The 22,901-nt window shown below is 40.2% G+C and overlaps 1 protein-coding gene across 1 annotated transcript; it reads left to right on the top strand.

Annotated features, from left to right (window-relative positions):
- Nucleotides 1-835: 835 nt before the first annotated feature.
- On the top strand, nt 836-21,795 carry LOC101612148 (transmembrane protein 45A-like). The gene is made up of 5 exons (XM_045148411.1): nt 836-956; nt 3,224-3,412; nt 5,570-5,754; nt 15,621-15,766; nt 21,714-21,795. Exons 1-5 carry the CDS (start codon nt 836-838, stop codon nt 21,793-21,795), a joined length of 723 nt encoding a protein of 240 aa, XP_045004346.1.
- Nucleotides 21,796-22,901: the final 1,106 nt, after the last annotated feature.

The raw sequence follows: 22,901 nt of genomic DNA, 5'->3' as shown, positions 1-22,901 counted from the left end.
CAACAGTCTGTGTCACAGACTTGGTCCTAGATACTTTGAAATTTTCTACTTAAAAAATGTGTAGGTAACTTCATCTTATTTCAAACTTTAAACAGAAGATCTAACTAGCATATTGCTTTTCTTTAAATTTGCTTAAAAGGCAAATGTGCAGTGAACTATATAGTATCTTTCAAAAAAAAGTCCTTTTGATGGGCTGGAGAGATAGCACAGCAGTTAAAGGTACTGGCTTACAAAGCCTAAAGGCCTGGGTTTGATTTCTCAGTACCCACATAAATCCAAATGCACAAATGCACAAATGCACAAAGTGACAACTATGCCTGGAGTTCATTTGTGGTGGCAGGAGGGTCTAATGCACCCCTACTCACTCTGTCTTTCTCTTTATTTGCTTCATTATCTCTCTTAAATAAATGAAAATATTTTTATTTGAGCTGCCAATCATAAAGGAAAATATTGCTTAATAACAAGATTTAGGCAAAACATTTAATTTCTATAAGCCTGTATCTCATTTGTAGGAATCTCTAATTCATGGATATGTTGTTGCCAAAGTCAGTCTAGAGATTGCATTTAAACCACTAAGCACAATGTATAATATATGGTACTGTTCAATGGATGAGATTTTATATTTTTGTAGCATTGTTATGATGATATGAGAGCTACTGAATGCCCATATCCATCAGAATACACTCGCCTGTAAGGTACTACAAGCTGTCTGGGCCAGCTTCCAGAAATGCAGCAACTAATTTCTGCATAGTCTTCTTTGTAGATCTTAGGAGACTTCAGAGGCCATGCCCTTCCTGGATCTTTTTTACTTATTATGGGTCTTTGGTGGAGTTCAATGAGTATTTTTAAGAATGTCTGCAAAAAGGAAAAGAAGGCCTCCTACCTTGGATCCGAAGCATTGATCCGTCGAGTGGAAATTTTGCAGGGAGTTGTATTAATTGGCCTGGCTTTAATTGGTAAGTACTTTTAGTTTCTGATTGCCTCTTTGGTTTATTTTCATGTATGTAGCGACAATTCAACACAAAATAGAAACTACTAAAAAATTTGCATTAATACACATTCTAGATTTGTAGCAAGTACTCAGAAATATGAGCTATCATTATTCCTCCTCCTCCAATTATGCAGAGATGGGATCAAGGATGCACCACAAAGACAACAAAATAAAGAGATACATGGCCAAAAAAAAACAAAAACAAAAAAAACTGCACTCTAGTTATAATTTTCAACTGATACAATTTGTTAGGAAGATGATATTTCATTCTTATACAAAAGCTGTTCTGTTTTTAAATTTTTTTTTTTTTATTTGAGAGTGACAGACAGAGAGAAAGAGGCAGATATAGAGAGAGAGGGAGAGAATGGGCATGCCAGGGCCTCCAGCCACTGACAATAAACTCCACATGCGTGCATCCCCTTGTGCATCTGGCTAATATGGGTCCTGGGGACTCAAGCTTTGAACTGGGGTCCTTAGGCTTCACAGGCAAGTGCTTAACTGCTAAGCCATCTTACCAGCCCCAAAAGCCATCCTTTAAAGCAATAGTCATAAAATTTAATTTGCTTATCCTGTTGTGATGAATTTCCTTTACATAATTAATTGGAATCTCTGTAATTATTTTATACAAATTGTACTGATCCCTGGAAAACAAACCCTATCCAAACCTACTTTGGGGCATGAGAGAGAGCTCAGTCCGTAGTCACCAGAACCTACATAAGAAGCTGGGCACAGTGATGTCCATTTGTAATCTTAGTCCTGAAGTGGCATTGACAGGAGGATCCCTGGGCCTTATTGCCCAGCCAGATTAACCCACTTGGTGAGTTCCAGGCCAGTGACAGACTGCGCTTCAATAAAAGGTAGATAGATAAGTGTTCCTGAAGAACAACACCTGAGGTACACCACCCAAGCCATCTTGGTTGTGGGACGCTTCAATAAATCATCGCAAAGAAACTAGGAAGGGTCAGGGCAGTGGAAGACCTGGCTCCATGCATTCATTCTCTTTCTTCATTTCCCGACTTGGAGAAAGAGACCCCAACTTATAAGGCCATCTCATTGCCTTTGAGAATTCTCTGGAAATGTTCTCTGTTGTTAAAGATCTGTTTTCATGCTTTATTCATAGCAATAGGTCTTTGTCATGGCTATCAAATTACAGAGTAAACATTCCAAAGAGAGGAATTTCCCAAATTCTGTAGGCTAGTGTTGGAGTCAGCTGCACATCGAGGGCACAGAGAACCTGATCAAGAGCAGTCTGTGGGAGGAAAGGGTTGATTTTGGCTTACAGACTTGAGGGCAAGCTCCATGATGGCATGGAAAACTATGGCATGAGCAGAGGGTGGACATCACCTCCTGGCAAACATCAGGTGGACAACAGAAGCTGGAGAGTGTGCCAAACACTGGCAAGGGGAAGCTGTCTGTAATACCCATAAATCTGCCCCCAACCATACATCACCTCCAGGAGGCTGCAACTCCTAAATTGCCACTAGCTGGGGGGACCTAGCATTCAGAACACGTAAGTTTATGGGGGACACCTGAATCAAACCACCACAGCTAGTAAATAAGGTTATCTCAAAGGAAGTTAACTGTTTGTATAACTGACTAGACTCCATGGCACATCTATCAGGGCCTTCTGTATTGCATCCTTGATTGGAAAAAGTGGAACTCTTGAGACATGCTTTTAATATTTTATTTTTATTAATTATTTGAGAGAGAAAGAGGAATAGAGGTATGGTAGAGGGGAGAAGGGAGAGAGAATGGGACCCCCAGGGCCTCCAGTCTCTGGAAACAAAGTGTAGATGCATGTGCCACCTTGTACATCTGGCTTATGTGGGTCTTGGGGAATCAAACCTGGTCCTTTGGCTTTGCAGGCAAGTGCCTTAACCGCAAAGCCATCTCTCCAGTCCTTGAGATACTTTTATTGGAAACAAGGTCGGCTCCCTACCTTGGGGCAGCAACCCAGTGAAGTCTAATGGCTCGCAAGGAAGTAATGAGGTTCTATGGGACTGATCTCATAAATTCAAGCCACCGTATCATTTATGATTTCTTCAGTTATTAAATTGGAATAGGTACTTGAACCGAAAAAAAAAAATCACTGAAGATCTGAAATTGTCTAAGGAGAAAAATCCATATCAAAAGGACAGTAGATTGAAACATGTAATACGCCTGCAGTTTCATGAATATGAGGCAAATGCAAGGATATGTTTATATGTTATACTGTGGTATGTTCTTCTACAGGTATAAGTTGCCTACAGATTTTTGTTTTGGGCTTGGAAAGCCAGTTGCTCAAAGTCCTGCGCTGGCATCACATAACCATGTATCTCTTCTTTGGACTGCTGGGAGTGGCCAACATCTTATGTGCAACCATTAGTTTTCTTCCAGTCTCCTTATCCCAGTTGATGTTGTCAAATGCCTTTTTTGTACAAGGTATGTATGAATATTTTTATATAGTTTTCTAGATTATTAGACATTTATATATCTAGCCTTTCATAATAATCTATCCTTGGTGTCATAGTACCTCCTTTACTGACAGGTCCATATATGTCTGGATCATAGTGAGATATTTGGGTGTTCTAGGAAGAATGCTCAAGATATTCCTTCCCTATTGATTTATTTAGTAGAATGGGTGAGCAAAACCAGTGAATTTCATTTATTTATGCTTCACTTCTATGTCAAGAATTATGTAAGTTGCTACTTATTTCTTGACTATCTTGGAGATTATCAATATTTCTACATTTGTTTTTTTTTTGAGGTAAGGTCTCATTCTAGCCCAGATTGAACTGGAGTTCACTCAGGCTGGCCTTGAACTCATGGTGATCCTCTTATCTTTGTCTCCTGAGTGTTGGGAATAAAGCTGTACATCACCAGGCCCAACTATTTCTACTTTTAACACTTAAAATTAAATTCAGAGTAATCTAGCATGAGTATCCTAAAATGGGGTAACTATTAACAACAGAGTATGCTGTATCATCTGCTGAGCAGCTTTTTAAAATATTGATATTGTAAAGTTCTTCCAGTATGTGATGAGTAACATCAAAAATATTTTGTCAGGGCTGGAGAGATGACTTAGCAGTTAAGCGCTTGCCTGTGAAGCCTAAGGACCCCGGTTCGAGGCTCGGTTCCCCAGGTTCCACGTTAGCCAGATGCACAAGGGGGCGCACGTGTCTGGAGTTCATTTGCAGAGGCTGGAAGCCCTGGTGCGCCCATTCTCTCCCTCTCCCGCTATCTGTCTTTCTCTCTGTGTCTGTCGTTCTCAAATAAATAAATAATTAATTAAAAAAATAGAGTACCTGACATGCTTTAAAAATATATATATATATTTTGTCATATAAAAATATAAGGTCCTAAGTTTGAGAGAGTAATGAAAATACAGCATGTTTTGTTCAGTTAATTTCCTATCTTATTGTAGAAGGAAAAGAAAAGTATTTATTGATTTATCTTTTTTTTTTAAAATTTATTTATTTATTTGAGAGTGACAGACACAGAGAGAAAGACAGATAGAGAGAGAGAGAGAGAGAATGGGCGTGCCAGGGCTTCCAGCCTCTGCAAACGAACTCCAGACGCGTGCGCCCCCTTGTGCATCTGGCTAACGTGGGACCTGGGGAACCGAGCCTCGAACCGGGGTCCTTAGGCTTCACAGGCAAGCGCTTAACCGCTAAGCCATCTCTCCAGCCCTGATTTATCTTTTTTATTATACATGTAGAAAGTACATTGAATTATTGGAACTATGAAAGCCTCAAATGAACATGTCCTACCTGGACCCCTTGCCTTCTGTCTCACAAAAGAACTTCTGCCTGTTCCTCTTTGAGAAGAGCTAGATAAGAGATGAGTCCCAACCAATAACATGGTTCTGTTATCTCAAGATGTTACTCTATATTTAATGAACATCTCCTACTCTTAAAATTAACATGATTACAATGAACTTAGAATATATTCATGAAATTAAAAGCAGTTTCTTAGTGCTTCTTGGGAGGTTCCAAATAATATTGCCATACTTCCCAAGGTTCACCCTTATGATTTGTGTGTGTGTGTTTTCCTCCTTGGTGGACACAGTCCCTTACAGTGAGGCCTTAGCTTCAGCTGATTCATCTGCATGTTCACGTTGATTGTGGCCCTGTCCTGTTTTGCTTATTAGTCATCATTCTGCAAGGATAATTCCTGAAAGTATAGTTATTTGAAAATGCCGTGGTATGCTAAAGGAGAGAGTAAAGGTTAGAGAGGGAAAAGAAATTCTAAGATTTAAAGATTCATTTCTGAAGTGGCAATAATGACTCTAAAAATTTGAACATGCATTGCTATTAAAATCAGTGAAGGTACTGGGTATGGTGGCACATTTTTCATCCCAACATTTGGGAGGCAGAGGTAGGAAGATCACCGTGAGTTCTAGGCCACCCCAAGACTACATAGTGAATTCCAACCTGGACTAGAGTGAGACCCTACCTTGAAAAAAAAAAATCAGTGAAGATCTGTTCTTTTGGGAAATTATATTGTGTGTAAAATGTGGTGGACAGAAAGAGTAAGATAGAAGCAGGGCTAACTTTCAGTTTCATTATAAAAGACAGACTGACTTTCTCCTTCTCTTAGCTTTTCTATGGTACAACCACACGCATGGACGGCAAGTGATAGACTCTTTTGTGCACAAGATTCTGGCTTTTATCACCCTTTTGGCAGGCCTAGTTGCCTTTATAGAGGTCCTCATAAAGAATCATATAACTCTGGAGCTCCTGAGATCAAGCTTCATCATACTGCAGGGGATGTGGTTGTGGCAGGTGAGTTGGGATTTCCATGTGAAGTCCATGAATCTCTACTTGTAGAGCTTCTCTTCTTATTTTAATGGGACACATTGCTCTGTACCTCGTAACCTTCCCTCTCTGCTGTGTGGAATTCTGAAATGTTATGTTTCTTTGGATGGTCAGTGATCACGGAGAGCATTATCAGAACAGCGATGAAGAAGTAGGTCATGTCCATCTTCATCACACACCTGAATATCTGTTCCATAGAAGCTCTGAGCTACTGATTTTAGTCAAAAGCTATTTGTGATATTCAAGCAGTCTACAGCTTAATGAGTAGTAAGCTCTAAACTATATACATGGCAAGAAATGAAAGAAATGAATATTTACTGACAAGCAACTATATATTAAACACATTAATGTTTTTTTCATGTTCAGCTTATTTCTTTTTTTCTCACAACAATCCAGAAGTTTGGTTTTAATAGAAAAAGTCAAAGAAGACAAGTTAATTTTTATCAAGTATACAAAAAATATCTAAGTCTACATTGTTTTGACCCCAAGGCCTAGATTCTTCTAATTTTATGACATTGGTTTCCTAACCTTGGAAGTATGAAGAAACTGATAAATCATAATCTTGTCTACATATATTGTATTAGTTATTTCTATTATTGTTGTGACAAAATGCCTGTTAAAAAAAAACTTCAAGGTAAAAAGGTTAATTTTCATATTTTCAGTGGGATATCAGTTTATCATTGTGGAGAATGCTTGGCTATTTCTTTCTCTTTTTTTCTTCAATTTTTTGAAGTAGGGTCTCATTATAGCTCAGGCTGACCTGACATTCACTATGTAGTCATCTCAGGGTGGTCTTGAACTCCTGGCAATCTTCTTACCTGTAAGTGCTGGGATTAAAGGCATGTACCACCATGCCTGGCCTGGCTGTTTCATTTTTTAAAAAATTATTTATGAGAGAGAAAGAGAAGGAGGGAGTGAGGGAGAGAAAATGGGTGCACCAGGGCCTCCAGGCACTGCAAATGAGCTCCAGACACATGCACCACCTTGTGTATCTGGCCTACATCGGTATTGGGGAATTGAACCTGGGTCCTTTGGTTCTGCAGGCAAATCCCTTAACTGCTAAGCCATTTCTCTAGCCCCTAGCTATTTCTTGATTGTGGGAGCATCTGGTGAATGCTTTTCATGTGGCAGCCAAGAGCATATGGAGATGATGGCTGGAGCCAGGAGTGGGTACCACCTTCCTAAGCACATCCTTGGTGACCTACATGTACCATCAAAATCCCACCTGTTAAAGGCTCCATGGCTTTCAAAATAGTGCCACAAGCTAGTAACTAAACATTTAAAATGGGACTTGTGAGAGTAGGGCGTGTCAAATTCAAACCATACATACGTAGATGTACAGAAAATATGGGTTGTAAGTAGAATGTACTTCAGTTAGGGAGCACTTTTTAGAGAATTTTAGTCACCAGAAAGCTAGGATTTGGGACAATGAGGTTGTTACAAGGATTTGTGCTTCCATTAGGTGAGGACTGGGGAGGAGAACTAAGGAATGGTTGGCTCTATAGGTTTTTTTAAGGAAATGTTGCATAGAAAAGTATGATAAATACCTTACAATATAATAGAACTGGCCATTGTAATTTAACATGCTATATGCTGAAGTTGTTTTGTTATATTATTTGTCATAATTGAAAACTTAAATAGAATGGTATCAACATACTTATACACTATTTACCTCCTCATTGAAATGTTTCTTCATGTTCATGTATTATATATTTAAAAAGAAAAACTGTAAATTTTTTTTCAAGAGATTACTTTCAGTCAAGATGACATGGTGAGCTTATGTTTACAGCCCATCTTCTCTACTCCAAACATATAACAAGGACATATAGATAGAAAAAGAAACATAGAAAATCAGGGCTGGAGAGATGGCTTAGCGGTTAAGCGCTTGCCTGTGAAGCCTAAGGACCCTGGTTGGAGGCTCGGTTCCCCAGGTCCCACGTTAGCCAGATGCACAAGGGGGTGCACGCGTCTGGAGTTCGTTTGCAGAGGCTGGAAGCCCTGGCGCACCCATTCTTTCTCTCTTCCTGTATCTGTCTTTCTCTTTGTGTCTGTTGCTCTCAAATAAATAAAAAATAAAAAAAATATTTAAAAAAAGGTGTGTGCCAACACATCTAGCTATTAAAAAAAAAGAAACATAGAAAATCAAAGGGAAATGCAAAAAAAAAAAAAAAAAAGTATTGAGCCAGGCATGGTGGCACATGCCTTTAATCCCAGCACTTGGGAGGCAGAGGTAGAAGGATCACTGTGAGTTTGAGGCCACCCTGAGACTACCTAGTGAATTCCAGGTCAGTCTGGACCAGAGTGAGACTCTACCTTGAAAAACCAAACACACACACACACACACACACACACACACACACATGTACATACATATATATATATAAAAGTATAACAAAGCCGGGCGTGGTGGCGCACGCCTTTAATCCCAGCATTTGGGAGGCAGAGGTAGGAGGATTGCCATGAGTTCAAGGCCACCCTGAGATGACAGAGTTAATTCCAGGTCAGCCTGGACCATAGTAAGACCCTACCTCAAAAAAACAAAACAAAAAAAAAAAAGTATAACAATAGTCAAAGCAAAACTAACAAAAATAGGGTAAAATCTTTGTTTGGGGCAGCTGCCCTGAAACCCCCCCCACACCCACACACACACACACACACAGAGAATGTATTTGCTAGATCCATTTTGTTAAAGAACTGAATATTCAAGTTTAAAAAGACAGCAATAACAAAAGGAAAACTCCAAAGAGAGCTGAAGAAAGAAATTATAAAGACAAAAAGTATAATTAATCAAAGCAATTAATGTTCAGCCAGTAGTTAATGGCTGATTACGCTGTGGATCTTGAGCTGCAAACAGTCTTGCCTCATTGGCACAGAAATGTTTTTTTCATATTGCACAAGAGCTTTACTGGGGATAAATTCTATGATTATTCAGAAATACTTTCATGGACCAATATCTCTAAGCTAGATTGTTTTTGGTTGACCTGGTGTCCAGTTTAATGCCTGTCTGGCACTGTGAAGAAAAGTAAACACTTACTACTTCTGCCAACACACATTGGTAAGACATGACTGTTCAGCTGTGGTAAGTGTTCCACTCTCAAATTCCTTTGAAACATAAATGTCTAGATATTTAGAGGAATGCATTATGCTTCCATGTTTGTGTGATATATGAATGCTTATGGACAAAACTCTGCTTTAAGCTAACAACGTTATGTTGGGATTTGCTTGTCACTTTTTTGTCTCACTACTTCTCTATGAACAGAACTAGTGCACAAAGTATGTGAAAACAGATTAGAGAAAATGCACCTTCAGACTCTTGGAAACATCTAAATAGATATGTGAACAGAATGAGGCAAACATCCAGAGTCATTAATTTTTTTTATCACTCATATTGAAATGATTGCAAACACAGAATGAATTCCCCTCCCAGCCTATAAAATATTTCTTGAACCACATTACATTTAAGAATGCTTTCTCAGTAACTTAGCTGTATCATGAACTCGAGAAAAAGAGAAGAAAGTCCTCCATGCTGTTTTCTTCTATGAATCCTATTTTCCCTGTGTCTCTGGGTGGGAAGGTATTTCAAGAACATCCCTTTTGAGGCTGGAGAGATGGCGTAGCGGTTAAGCGCTTGCCTGTGAAGCCTAAGGACCTTGGTTCAAGGCTTGATTCCCCAGGAACCACGTTAGCCAGATGCACAAGGGGGCGCATGCGTCTGGAGTTCATTTGCAGTGGCTGGAGGCCCTGACTCGCCCATTCTGTCTCTCTCTCTGCCTCTTTCTCTCTCTGACGCTCTCAAATAAATAAATAAATAAAAAGAACATCCCTTTTGAATGTCTTTCACAAGTTATTTCTCACTCTCCTCAGAACAACAGGGACAAGGGGCCACCAGGAAGTGGCTGTTGTAGAGAACATTATTTATAGTTGAAATGTGATAAGTAATGAAGCTTACACTAGATGAAACATGTTCTGGAGTGGCATTTACAATATAGCAAGAAAAAAATGTACATGTATCTTTTCCTTGAAATATTATATTAGAAAGTAAATTAGGAGAGCAAATAAAAGTGAAGTGGGTGTCTTTTTTATTTTAAAACAGTTGATTGGTGATATGTATAATTTTACCATTAATTAAGGATAAAAACACATTTACATAGAAATAGGATGGATTTATTTATTTATTTTATTAGATACAGACATATTTAGTATGTAAACAACACATGTTGGTATCATCCTTTCTCTCCTCCCTCCCCCTTTCTGAAGAAGCCTTCCTCATTGGGGATGCAGGTCAACCCCATGGGGATTGTGGGTCATGCCTTATGGGGAGTGGGGAGAAGCAATGTCTCTGTGCAAAATGTCCCAACTTGTGGCTTTAACAATCCTTCTGCCCCTTCTCCTGCAAAATTCCCTGAGCCATGCTGGGAGCATTTTAAGTCTACTTCTGTGATGGGTGCTTAGGAGCCTCTGGTTCTCTGGTTTGGTAGGTGTTAATGGCCTCAGTATCTCTCTCCATCATCCCTGAGCTGATATCAGATTCACTAAGAAAGCAGCACTCTTGCTCATTTCCCTAATTCCTCTGTGGTTTCAGCTGGGGCCAGGGTGCGGTGCGCTGGGTCATTTATCTCCTCAGGTCCAGCTCCCATCTGAAAAAGAGAAGCAGATTGTCCAATGGAGAATGAAGTCAGAACCAGTTAAATGGGATAACCATTATTAATTTGGGGAGAATTTAATAGGTGCAGGCCCTCTTGTAGCTCAAGATTGGTGGGAGCTTGATATTGGAGAGTGAACTTGTTATCCAGATATGATTCTGACTTGTTTCCCAGTTTCAGATATGGGTTCCTTTCCACTGAGCAGATCTGTTAGCCAATCCACAAGCATGGTTACCCACCATGGCCGTGGGCTACTATAGCACTTGGGTGAGCATCACATCAGGTTGTTTGCTTCTGAGTAACTTAGACCTTGAGTTATTTAGACAAATGTTGGCCACTTTACCCAGGTAGCTCATGTAGCACCTTCTGGCACTAGAAGGGCTGACTGTCTGGGGACTGGCTCTCTTCCAGATCCCAGCCAGGTCTTTCCATGTTCCCTATCGACAGCATATGGTGTCTTCGGCAGTAGAGTCTTACCTTTAACCTCTGGTGGGTCAAGTGCTCTGTCTGTCCCTTGCTTTTGGATTTCAGCGTTCCCTTGGATTTAATCCCTTGGATTAAAGCTTTTCTTGCTTTTCACTTGAAAGGCCTGTGGGAAATTTTATGACACCTACTGTGGTCACATTAGTTTATTCTGTTCACAGACTTCATTCTAACCTTGAGTAGGATTTTTACCTTTCAACATTTTCAGCTCTTGAGAACGCAAATGGGGTACGCACTAAGAGTACCTAGTTTCTCTCCTGATGTAAAATAGTAAAAAAAAAAACAATAAAAGGATAGAGTTGATGATGACTAATGGAGGTGCCTTTAGTGAGCTTATTTTGGAAGCTTCAAAGAGATATTATGAGTATGGAATGTACTGAAAAGTCCACAGGCCTCCATATCAGGCCATCCTGGATCTGCATTCTGGCCTCACCATGTTTATCACACCCATTTCCACAGGCTGTTCATAGGCTGCCTCAGCTATAAAATGGAGATGATGTCTCTCATGGGATTATAGGAAGAGTTAGATGTTATAACTTAAAAACACAAGCTGCCCTGAAGTGAAAGCTGCTTTTTCCAGAGAGGAGGGCAGGGCAAGCTTTGAAGGGCAGGTAAGATCTCAGGTTGGGCTTTGAAAGATGGCTGAATGTCACTAGACTTTGTAGGTTTAGGTTTAGGAAAAGCAGTACTATTTTAGTCTCAAATACAGTGTTAGCTTTCTATGTGTATTAGTCAGGGTTCCCTATTGGACCAGAACCAGTAGAATGTGTGTGTGCATGTAAAATAAAAAAACAAAACAAAACAGGATTAATGGGCTGGAGGGATGACTTAGCAGTAAAGATGTTTGCCTGCAAAGCCACTTTGATTCTCCAGGACCCACGTAAGCCAGATGCACGAGGGGTGCATGTGTCTGGAGTTCATTTGCAGTGGCTGGATACCCTGGTACACCCATTCTCTCTCTCTCTTTCTGTCCTTCTCTCTCTCTCTCTCTCTCTCTCTCTCTCTCCTCTTTCCCTCTTTTTCTCAAACAAACAAATAAATAATATTTTTTTAAAAACCAGTATTTACTAGAATACCTTCAAACTGATATGGGCCAGGTTACCTAACCATTGCCGTCTGTATGCTGGAGATGATGAGACAGTGGTAGCATTTTGCCTACAAAGATAGATACCTCAGTAGTCCAAATCTGTCACTGAAAGCCTCAAAATTTTTTGGAGAATCATTGGTCTTGGAGACCATACTGGAAGGCCAAAGAAGCTAGAGTCAGATGCATGAAAGGCATAGATACACTCACAAGCAAGAAGTAAAGGCAGGCAGTCAGGCAACACTGCTTTGTTTTCTTTGGCAGAGGTGTATTTCCATTGGTTCCAGATCACATCAAGTTGATAATCAAGATTAACCATCACACTAGAGCATCAATAGGAAATTCCCACAAATTGGTTCAGTTAAAACAACAGAAATTCTTTCTCTCTCTCCTCCCTTCCTTTCCTCCTTCCTCCCTTCCTTCCTTCCTTCCTTCCTTCCTTCCTTCCTTCCTTCCTTCCTTCCTTCCTTCCTTCCTTTCTCCCTCTCTCTGTCTCTCTTTCTTTCTTTCTTTCGTTCTTTTCTTCTTTCTTTCTTTTGGAAGGCCAGGAACTAGATATCAAGGTGTTGGTGGGATTGCTTCCTTCTTAAATATTTTATTTTTATTTATTTATTTATTTGACAAAAGAAGAGGGAGGGAGGGAGAGAGAGAAGAATGGGCACACCAGGGCCTCTAGCCACTGCAAACGAACTCCAGACATGCGTACCCCCTTGTGCATCTGGCTAATGTGGGTCCTGGGGAATCGAACCTGGGTCCTTTGGCTTTGCAGGCAACTGTCTTAACTGCTAAGCCATACCTCCAGTCCGGTTGCTTCCTTCTTAAGGGCCAGAGGCAGAGCCTGGGCCTTGCTGCTATCACAGAGATGCGTGCAGTTCTCGATAGTGCCCTGCAGCCCTTGCTTGCAACTCTTGGCTCAGGAGAGTAGAGCTTCGCCCTCTGCCACTCTGATCCCAAGATTTTCTCTTGGTGGAGTCTTTGACTTTCTGAATTGACATGGGTTTTCACAAGCGTAATCATTATTAACACTATTCACGATACAAATTGAAGGGATTTACTGCGACATTTATGCACATGGTGACCTGCATTAGTTATGTCTCTGTATTCACCCTTCTGCCACCATTGTCTCTCTCCCCCAACACCCTTCCTAATCCCTAGTAATACCTCTCCACTTTCAGTTTATGTTTGTTTTATTAGTTCCTACCTTTTATTTTTCAAAATTATTATTATTAATTTTTTCATTTATTTATTTGAGAGAGAAGGAGGCAGATAGAGAATGGGTACATCAGGGCCTCCAGCCCCTGCAAACGAACTCCAGATGCATGCGCCCCCTTGTGCATCTGGCTTACGTGGGTCCTGGGGAATTGAAACTGGGTCCTTTGGTTTTGCAGGCAAGTACCTTAACTGCTAAGCCATCTCTCCAGTCCGCTTGCATCACTTTTGTGTCTGGCTATACATGGGACCTGGAGATTCAAACAAGCATTCTTAGGCTTTGCAGGCAAGCGCCTTAACCACTAAGCTATCTATCTCTTCAGCCCAGTTTCTACTTTTTATACATAGCACATCATACTTGCTTTTCTTGACCTGACTTATTTTTCTTAACATGATGTCCAGTTCCACGTTTTGTCCTGCAAATGATTTCATTCTTCTTTATGGTGGAATAATATCACATTATGCCAGGTGTCTAGGCACCATCAATCTTCCTTGAGCCTGGTTTCTAGGGAAGAGGAACTGCTTTGGAGGGGGTGAATAAGAAAAAAGGAGACTTGTGACATTTCTAACCTGTCACAGGGTGGAGGCTGAGAGGTCTCCTTTGGGAAAAAGAAATAAGGAGGAAACTGAATGCCCTTGGCAGGCTCAAGGACATGTCGCACTTTACCCAAGAGAGGAGAAAAATCAATCAATCAATCAATCAATCAATCAATAATAAACATGTTTGTTTTCAGGGCCCCATTGCCCTCAACTGCCTGCATAGGTCCTATTTCCTGTTCATTATTATGAATCCTCCAACTTTGCCTTCCTTTTAGTTTTTGTTTTTAGTTATTCTGAATCCTTTACAACTGATAAGACTTTAAGGTCCAGATTTTCTAAATTTCTGAAATAGAGAACATTGGGATTTCTATGTTTAGGTTGCTTTTGGTGGTAATGCCATCTCAATAATATTAAGCATTTAGTCCATAAATATGAGAACTGTCTATTTGGTCACTTTACATATTTGATATTTCTTTCAATCACATACTATAGCCTTGCTTAACAAATCTTGAATGTGCTTTTCAATTTTAGTTTTTTTCAGTTTTATATTTCATGTGTTCTTGAAACTTATTCTAGAATGGTAGGTAAGTAATATAAGACTCAGCCATATCCTCTACCACTGAATCTCCTTGATAAAGTTTATTCTTAAGTCTTTTAAGATTCTGAGTGCTATTGTAGCAGACTTATTTTCTTGACTGCACTTGGAGTTATTCACTGCTTGAGTGTAAAATAGAAATGACCTTTTGTGTTCATTTTGTATTTGCAAATGTGCTAAAGTCATTTATTAGCTTTAATGTATTTTTCAGTAAAGACTCTTTAGGATTTGCTATCTGTAAAATGATATTATTTATAAATGTTGGTTGTTTTATTCTTGTCTTTCTCAAATGACTGTCTTTTGTTTTAATTATTCTTTCTGAATTGTGCTGCTTAGAATTTCTAGTATAATGCTTGAATGGAACTGATAAAAACAGACCTTTATATATTGTTCCTTTATAGTCTTATTCCTGATTCTAGGACAGTCATATTTATACTTGTACTATCACCCAAAACTTGTGAATATTTACCCATTTAAAAACCCTTTGTATGTTAATTTTGAAATAACAGTGAGTCTGTAGGATATGAACACCTAGAACATTCTAAAGAGGTTCATCCATGCTCAGAGATGACCACTATTCATATTTTAAAAATTGATCGTGGGCTGGAGAGATGGCTTAGCAGTTAAGCACTCACCTGTGAAGCCTAAGGACCCCGGTTCGAGGCTTGGTTCCCCAGGTCCCACGTTAGCCAGATGCACAAGGGGGCACACACGTCTGGAGTTCGTTTGCAGAGGCTGGAAGCCCTGGTGCTCCCATTCTCTCTCTCTCCCTCTATCTGTCTTTCTCTCTGTGTCTGTCGCTCTCAAATAAATAAAAAAAAAAATTTTAAAAATTGATCGTTAAATATTCTTAAAATTTTGCTTCAAAAATGACATGGTAGGGCTGGAGAGATGGCTTAGCGGTTAAGCGCTTGCCTGTGAAGCCTAAGGACCCCAGTTCGAGGCTCGATTCCCCAGGTCCCACGTTGGCCAGATGCACAAGGGGGCGCACGCGTCTGGAGTTCGTTTGCAGAAGCTGGAAGCCCTGGTGCTCCCATTCTCTCTCTCTCCCTCTATCTGTCTTTTTCTCTGTGTCTGTTGCTCTCAAATAAATAAATAAATAATTTTTTAAAAATGACATGGTAGATAGTAGCTCTATTACCAAATCAGATAGAGGCATCTGGTGTTTGTGTGACATCTCAGATAATGGTAGTTATCTTAGTTACCAAGTATTTTGAAATGTACCGTCATTAGCAACTTGTTCCATATCTTAATTTGTGGGTTTTGTTTTCAATTACAGATTGGTTTTGTCATATATAATCCCACTGGAGGACCTGCATGGAATCTAACAGATCATAGCAATATTATGCTTCTCAGCGTATACCTCTGTTGGCATTATGCAGTTTCCTACGTCATCATTGGAATGAATTATGCAATTATTACTTGGTGAGCTAATGACTTTGTCCATGAGAATTTCATTTCTTGTATATAGCAAGGCTCAATAGTATTGAACCGAAAAATCATAAGACACAGTGCAATAACAGAAAATTATTTGTGCACACAGATATTACCAGTGTAAAGAAGACATAGTAGTTTAAAGTTGGAATAGCCATGTTGTCCTCTCTGTTATGCCCGTGACCCATGGGTGCCCTGCAACATTGGGTGCCCCCGTGTCTACACATGAGCTGTTTCCTTTTCTGAATAATTGCTCACCCTCTGTGTAGTGAAGTCTCTGTTTACCTCCAGATGCACACACTTCAGTTGTTGCACTTCATAAACCTGGACCCACCCCATGTCTTATGAATGCCCTTAAACTTAAATGGCTGGTTAATTTGACATTGACCGTAACATATTTCTTAAAAGTTCAATGAGCCTGGTGTGGTGGCGCACACCTTTAATCCCAGCACTTGGGAGGCAGAGGTAGGAGGATCACTGTGAGTTCAAGGCCACCCTGAGACTACATAGTGAATTCCAGGTCAGCCTGGGCTAGAGTGAGACCCTACTTTGAAAAAAACGAAACAAACAAGCAAACAAAAAAGTTGAATGATACATGTTTCTTAAAAAAAAAAGTATTCATTTATTTGCAATCAGACAGAGAGAGAGCGAAAGAGAGAGGTTGGGGGAGGTGCTGGAGAGAGAATAGATGTACCAGGGCATCTTGCCACTGCAAACAAATTCCTGATGCATGCACCACTTTGATCATCTGGCTGTACGTGGGTACTAGGACATCAAACCCAGGATGGAAGGCTTTGCAAGAAAGTTCCTATAACTGCTGAGCCATCTCCCTAGCACTGATACATGTTTTCACCAAAATCTTGGAACACCTTTCTATAAACAAGTGAAGAGCAATATAACATTTCTAAGAATATCCATCCCAAGCTCGGCTGACTATTAACTATATGACAAGAGGGGAAAGCTTTGTTCTTTTTTTTTTAAATATTTTTTGTTCATTATTTATTTGAGAGCGACAGACACAGAGAGAAAGACAGATAGAGGGAGAGAGAGAGAATGGGCGCGCCAGGGCTTCCAGCCACCGCAAACGAACTCCAGATGTGTGCGCCCCCTTGTGCATTTGGCTAACATGGGATCTGGGGAACCCAGCCTCGAACCAGGGCTCCATAGGCTTCACAGACGAACGCTTAGCCACTAAGCCATCTCTCCAGCCCGGAAAGCTTTGTCCTTTACGGAAAAGAATAGTAACTAAATAGGATCATGTATTTTAGCTGCTGAAGACATTAGACCTCCATAAATGCCATTGTCTTTCTCTTTGATATAAAAGAGAAATCTATGATGAGTGTTTAGTCCTACAGTAAGAACTAAACCAGAAAGATAAACCATAACAGTTCAGTACAGTGAATGGAAATAGTAGAAGAGGGCTCCCAAGAAGTACAAGTTAAGGTACATCTTTAAAAGATAAGCAGGAATGAAAGGGAGAAATAATGGTTCCCTTTTAGTGCAAAAGCTCAGTGGATTAGCTAATGCAAGTTACCAGGCCTCCAGGCCCTAATCCACCCGGCTTCAGCTGTTATTGAAATGTCCTGCGTATCCCGTGTTTATGTCTACAGTGCCCAATTTGGTAGCAACTAGCTCCTGAGCAGTTGAAATGTGGCAAGTGCCACATTAATTTTAGTTGATCTAAGTATCACTGTGTGACCGTGGCTACTGCATCAGGTACCACACAGCTCACTGGCTCTCTTGTGTTCTGGAATTTGGGGACCATGTTCCATCGACTCCTGCTGAAACAGCTTCCATTCTCTCTAGATGTGGGCCTAGCTCACCCCATCCTGCTCTGAGCTTCTTTATGCTTTACGGCTCCCTATGTAGCCCCTGCTGCCCATCTCTGATTGGGTCTGGAGCAGACCATTTTACTCAGTGGTTTTCTACTAGAGGTTTAAGGATCTTGAGTGCTGAAAAAAAAAAATCTTCCTTGTTATTGCCTAGTTCTTTTGGTCCTATTCCATCTCCCCAAAGCATGTGCATTCACTCATTGTTAAAGCTGGCTGTGCCACTGAGTGAAAGTTGATTTGTTCCCCTGTTGTTTGAAATTGACACCTGCCTTTACCTTCTTAGGGGCTCAAGAGTCTCTAGAAACAGTGCCAGGATACAAAGAAATGCTCTACCTCTCCAGTTCCCATGCAGTGGAAAAACTACTGTTTTTTCCCATTTCAACAACCTTCAGATGCTAAATGAATCTCTTTAAATATTTATTTATTTGGCAGAGAAAGAGGGAGAGAGGGTGATAGAATGGGCACACCAGGGCCTTCAACCAGTGCAGATGAACTCCAGCTGCATGCGTCCCCTTGTGCATCAGGCTAACGTGGGTCCTGGGGAATTGAACCTGGGTCCTTTGGCCTTGCAGGCAAATGCCTTAACTGCTAAGCCATCCCTGCAGCCCTAAATGGATCTCTTGTTTACTTACATTTTTAGAAACTCCATTGTTACTTTCAGTCTCTCCCAACCCCCATTATATTTCATTCTAGACTTTAACAATCATTTTATTTTTATTTATTTATTTGACAGAGAGGAGGGAGAGAGAGAACATAAGTATGGGTGTGCCAGGGCCTCTAGCTGTTGCAGATGAACTCCAGACACATATGCCACCTTGTGCATCTTGCTTACATGAGTCCTGGGGAATTGAACCTGGGTCCTTTGGCTTTGTAGGCAAATGTCTTAAACTGCTAAACCATCTCTCCTGCCTTCATTCTAGACTTTTTTTTTTTTTTTTCAAAGTAGGGTCTCACTCTAGCTCAGGCTGACCTGGAATTCACTGTGTAGTCTCAGGGTGGCCTCGAACTCATGGTGATCCTCCTACCTCTGCCTCCTGAGTGCTGGGATTAAAGGCGTGCGCCACCACACCCGGCTTCTTCTAGACTTTTTTGATCATGCAGTTCCTTCTGGCCAGTGTAGTCACATCAAATGTCTCTCTGTTCTCTGAAGCCTTCTGTGAATTCTTCTTGTTCTTGCTATTAGCTATTAGCTCAGATGTGGTAGTCCTCTCTGGTGGGAAAACATGTCATAAGGGCATACTGCCAAATGTATAGCAGATATTCAATAAGTGCTTATTCGTTATTTAACTTATAGGTATTTCAGATGTAATTAAGCACAGGCATCATTTGTTATGAAATACGTTTGATATAGTTTCAGTTTTGTAGTCATATTGATCTTGGAAAGATAATATGTGTCCAATGATTATGACTATTTTAATATAAACTTAAACATAGCTTTCAGAGAAATTGAATGGCTGGCCAATTCCACTAACGAGTTTCAAAAATCTGTCCATCAGGATTTGACTGTGATGTGGTTTGTAATTCTCCACAGGTGAAGAAATGTCAAACATTATATAACTGGTTTGACATAACACAGTAACTAACATGTCAGCCTAATGAGGTGAATGGAATTATATTTTAGGGGATCTGGACACAGAAGTTGAAGCTATGTGTCCCCAGTTTTCAGAGGAATAGTTCCAAGATCACCTCATCCTATCTATACTTGGAGTCTTGATTACGCTAGCTCATAGGTAATACTTATTGGTCTAGAAATCTTTAGAAACACATACACACTGTCTTTTATATTTAAATGCCTCTATTGAAACACAGAACTATTTTTACAAGATCCTCCCTTTGGGCAGGCAATATTGCCCATTTACAGACAGGTTTTCCAAGCAGTGATTCACTGAGTCAATTTGAAGAGCAAAGTAGATATGCAAATGCCAGGAACAGTGAGAACGTGAACAGACAGGTACGCATTGTGGCAACTCTGTTCTTTCCCAGATTGAACATATGGGATCAAAATAATAGACAAAACCTGACACTAGTCCCTGGAATTTGCCCCATTCTAGTAACTAACATTTATTTCTAGTTCCTCTTCATTATCTCTCTTTCTGCCTCAAGGAGTCATATGCATTTTTAAGACCTAGATCTACCAAAGGCACATAGAACCTAGTAAACATGTCTGAATGTGCCTCAGTTTGGTGGCTTTTAATAACAGCAGGTATAACCCAGAGAAAAGGAATGGGAATTCTCTAGCCATGGATTTTTTTCATGGTTCCCCAGTGTGTTTGGGCATGAATTGAATCAAACCAACTGCGTAATTTCTTTAAATTTCGTATGTGTTGAAGTTGTGCAAAGTGGAAATAATGTGTGGTTTAAAAATGTCAAAAGTGGGCTGGAGGGATGGCTTAACAGTGAAGGCATTTGTCTGCAAAGCCAAAGGATCCAGGTTCTATTCCTCAGGACCCACATAAGCCAGAAGCACAAGGGGGTGCATGTGTCTGGAGTTCGTTTGCAGTGGCTGGAGACCTTGGCATGCCCATTTTTTTTTCTCTCTCTCTTTATCTCTGTCATATATATATATATATATATATATATATATATATATATATATATATTTAAAATGTCAAAAGTGGGCTGGAGAGATGGCTTAGCAGTTAAGCGCTTGCCTGTGAAGCCTAAGGACCCCTGTTCGAGGCTCGGTTCCCCAGGTCCCACGTTAGCCAGATGCACAAGGGGGCGCACGCGTCTGGAGTTCGTTTGCAGAGGCTGGAAGCCCTGGCACGCCCATTCTCTCTCTCTCCCCCTATCTGTCTTTCTCTCTGTGGCTGTCGCTCTCAAATAAATAAATAAATAAATAAAATGTCAAAAGTGTTCTCCAGGCTTTGGCTTGGTGCAGAGTACTATCCTTTCATAAAGATAGTGGCTTACAGGCTTGAAGTTACTGGGAATAACATCAATAATTAACTAATAATCAAGATCAGTGATTTTGAACAGTTTTCTTGGCTAACAGATGTTTCTGACACTGCTCAATTATTTTTGTTTATTGGAGACATTTGTGTTAGTTGGCAGTGACTAAGGGAAGAAGTGAGTGAGGAGAGCTCCTTCATTCAGATTGCCCCAAATTGTGTGAAATGTGTGCTGCTATAAATATATGTGCTATTATATTCAGGAATTGATTCAGAGTGCCTGGGGTTGGAGGAGCAAATTGGATAAAGTCGCTGCACTTCTGAAACTCAGGAGGGATCAAGAGCACAAGTCAAGGCATGGTGTATTGAGAGGGATGGGACAAAGCCTCATCAGAAGGCAGGCAGGCAGAAAGTAAAGATTAAGATGTACGTAGCCTGGTGATGTTTCTCATGAGGGGGGAATTATTTCATGGGTTTGTTTTCTTGATCTCTTTGTATATTCCTGTGTGTTTCTGGAAATGATGTCTTGTTCATCTGGTATAATTTCAACGCCCTTACTATGATTATGCACATGGAAAGCTTTGCATAGCTCTTATTAATACTCTTTCTCACGTGAGAAAAGTGGAGAGCCCTCTGAGGACAGGGCATTAAGAAGCTTCAAATCTTACAATGCTAGAAGCAATCACTTCCCCCAAACCTCAGCTGAGTTTACAGTTGAGCAACCTATACTCTGCTCAAAAGTAACTTTCTGAATGGCAAAAGGTGAACTGAAATCCAGCCCAGACTTGACATAGTGTTGGCTGGATAGGTGATAGCTTTGTGCACTTCCTTTACAGGAAAAGATGAATTTTTATCACCCATAAGTTGGGGTGGCTTTGATGCTGAAACCCTACTGATTTCACTTCCACCTGGGCTTAACTACAGCCCACAGATTCAGTCTCTTGTTTGTTTTAGAAATGATCAGTTATCTCCTGACAACCTATTAAATGACCACATAATGCATTTGAAAGCCACAATTATCTGTTTGCTGAGAGTATGCCTTAATTCACACAAAATTTCATGTACCTCCAATACCAATTAGAAATGATTTTTCCTTTTGAGTTGTCTCCCCTCATTATGCAAAATAATCAAGAGTTAGTTGCCTAATAGCTGTACATTTATTTCAGTTTTTATGTCAGCTTTCGTGTATAACCAAAGATGATTTTATTTTTCCAGGTTGGTTAAATGGAGGCTTAGAAAGCTCTGTTCCTCAGAAATTGCACTCCTGAGAAATGTGGAAGAGCAAGAATCAGAATAGATGTGACCTTGATGGCCATCCAGTCCATCTAGATAAGCTTTTTATTTGTACTTTGCATTTTCTTTGCATTTTAATTTTTTTGTTTCTTAACCTTTTGTTTGGAGAATAGCTTGCTAAGAATGGCTCTGTATTGTTTATAGTTCCAATTTTGTTAAAGTATTTTGAATTTAAATATTTTATTTTTAATCTTTGAAACTGCATTGGATGATAAGTTTGTTTTACGCATCATGATATTCTAGCTGCAGTATTTGTTTTATTTGCCTACTAGATATATTCCAGGTTCCTGGGATTGCCGCAGCTTATAATTCATTAAAAATGGATTTTGTTTTTTTTTTTGTTGCTGCTGCAATGGAAATAAATGAATGTAAAAACCTGAAGTCTGTGATTTTGTTACTGAAATACACCTTGCTCCTCAGTGGTGCAGAAAGAGCTGCATAACTTAGAAATTCCTTTCTATGAGACACTGCTCTATGTTGAACCTGCATTCTGCTTTGGAAAAAGTAGACAAGAAGTGTTCCTGACGTGGGTGAACTTCCTAAGAGAGTAAAAGGGTCGATCGTGAGGCAGATAATTGCCAAGCCATCACAGACTGGGAAAGGAAAGCATTGCTGTGTTTGTTATGCATCATCACATCTAGCATGGCTACCATGTTATCCCCTCTGCTAAAGCATGGCAAAGACTAAACAAGAAGCTTTCTATATAATACCTGTGCAAAATGTCAAAGCTTTTGCCCAGGATAAGTAGCTCCCAGTGGTGAGTAAATAATTCTTTTTTTTTTTTTTAATTCCTGTTCTACCTTTAACTAGCTCCTGGTCTCAAATAATAACTCCTTTCCTCTAGAGTAAGGGAACAGAATTGAATTGGGATAGGGAGGGGAATCTCTCTTGCTGTCACATTTTATGGATCTAAAAATGGAAACCGGGATGGAGAGATTGCACAGTGGTTAAGACACTTGCTTGCAGAGCCTAATGACTCAAGTTTGATTTCCCAGTACCCAGGTAAAGCCAGATGCACAAAGTGGTGCGTGCATCTTGGATTCATTTGCAGTGGCTGGAGGCCCTGGTGCACCCATTCTCTCTATGTCTATCTCTCTTCTCTCTCTTGCT

This window comes from Jaculus jaculus, chromosome 4, assembly GCF_020740685.1.
Source record: "Jaculus jaculus isolate mJacJac1 chromosome 4, mJacJac1.mat.Y.cur, whole genome shotgun sequence".
NCBI classification, from domain to species: domain Eukaryota; kingdom Metazoa; phylum Chordata; class Mammalia; order Rodentia; family Dipodidae; genus Jaculus; species Jaculus jaculus.
This window is presented reverse-complemented; position numbering and strand designations above follow the sequence as displayed.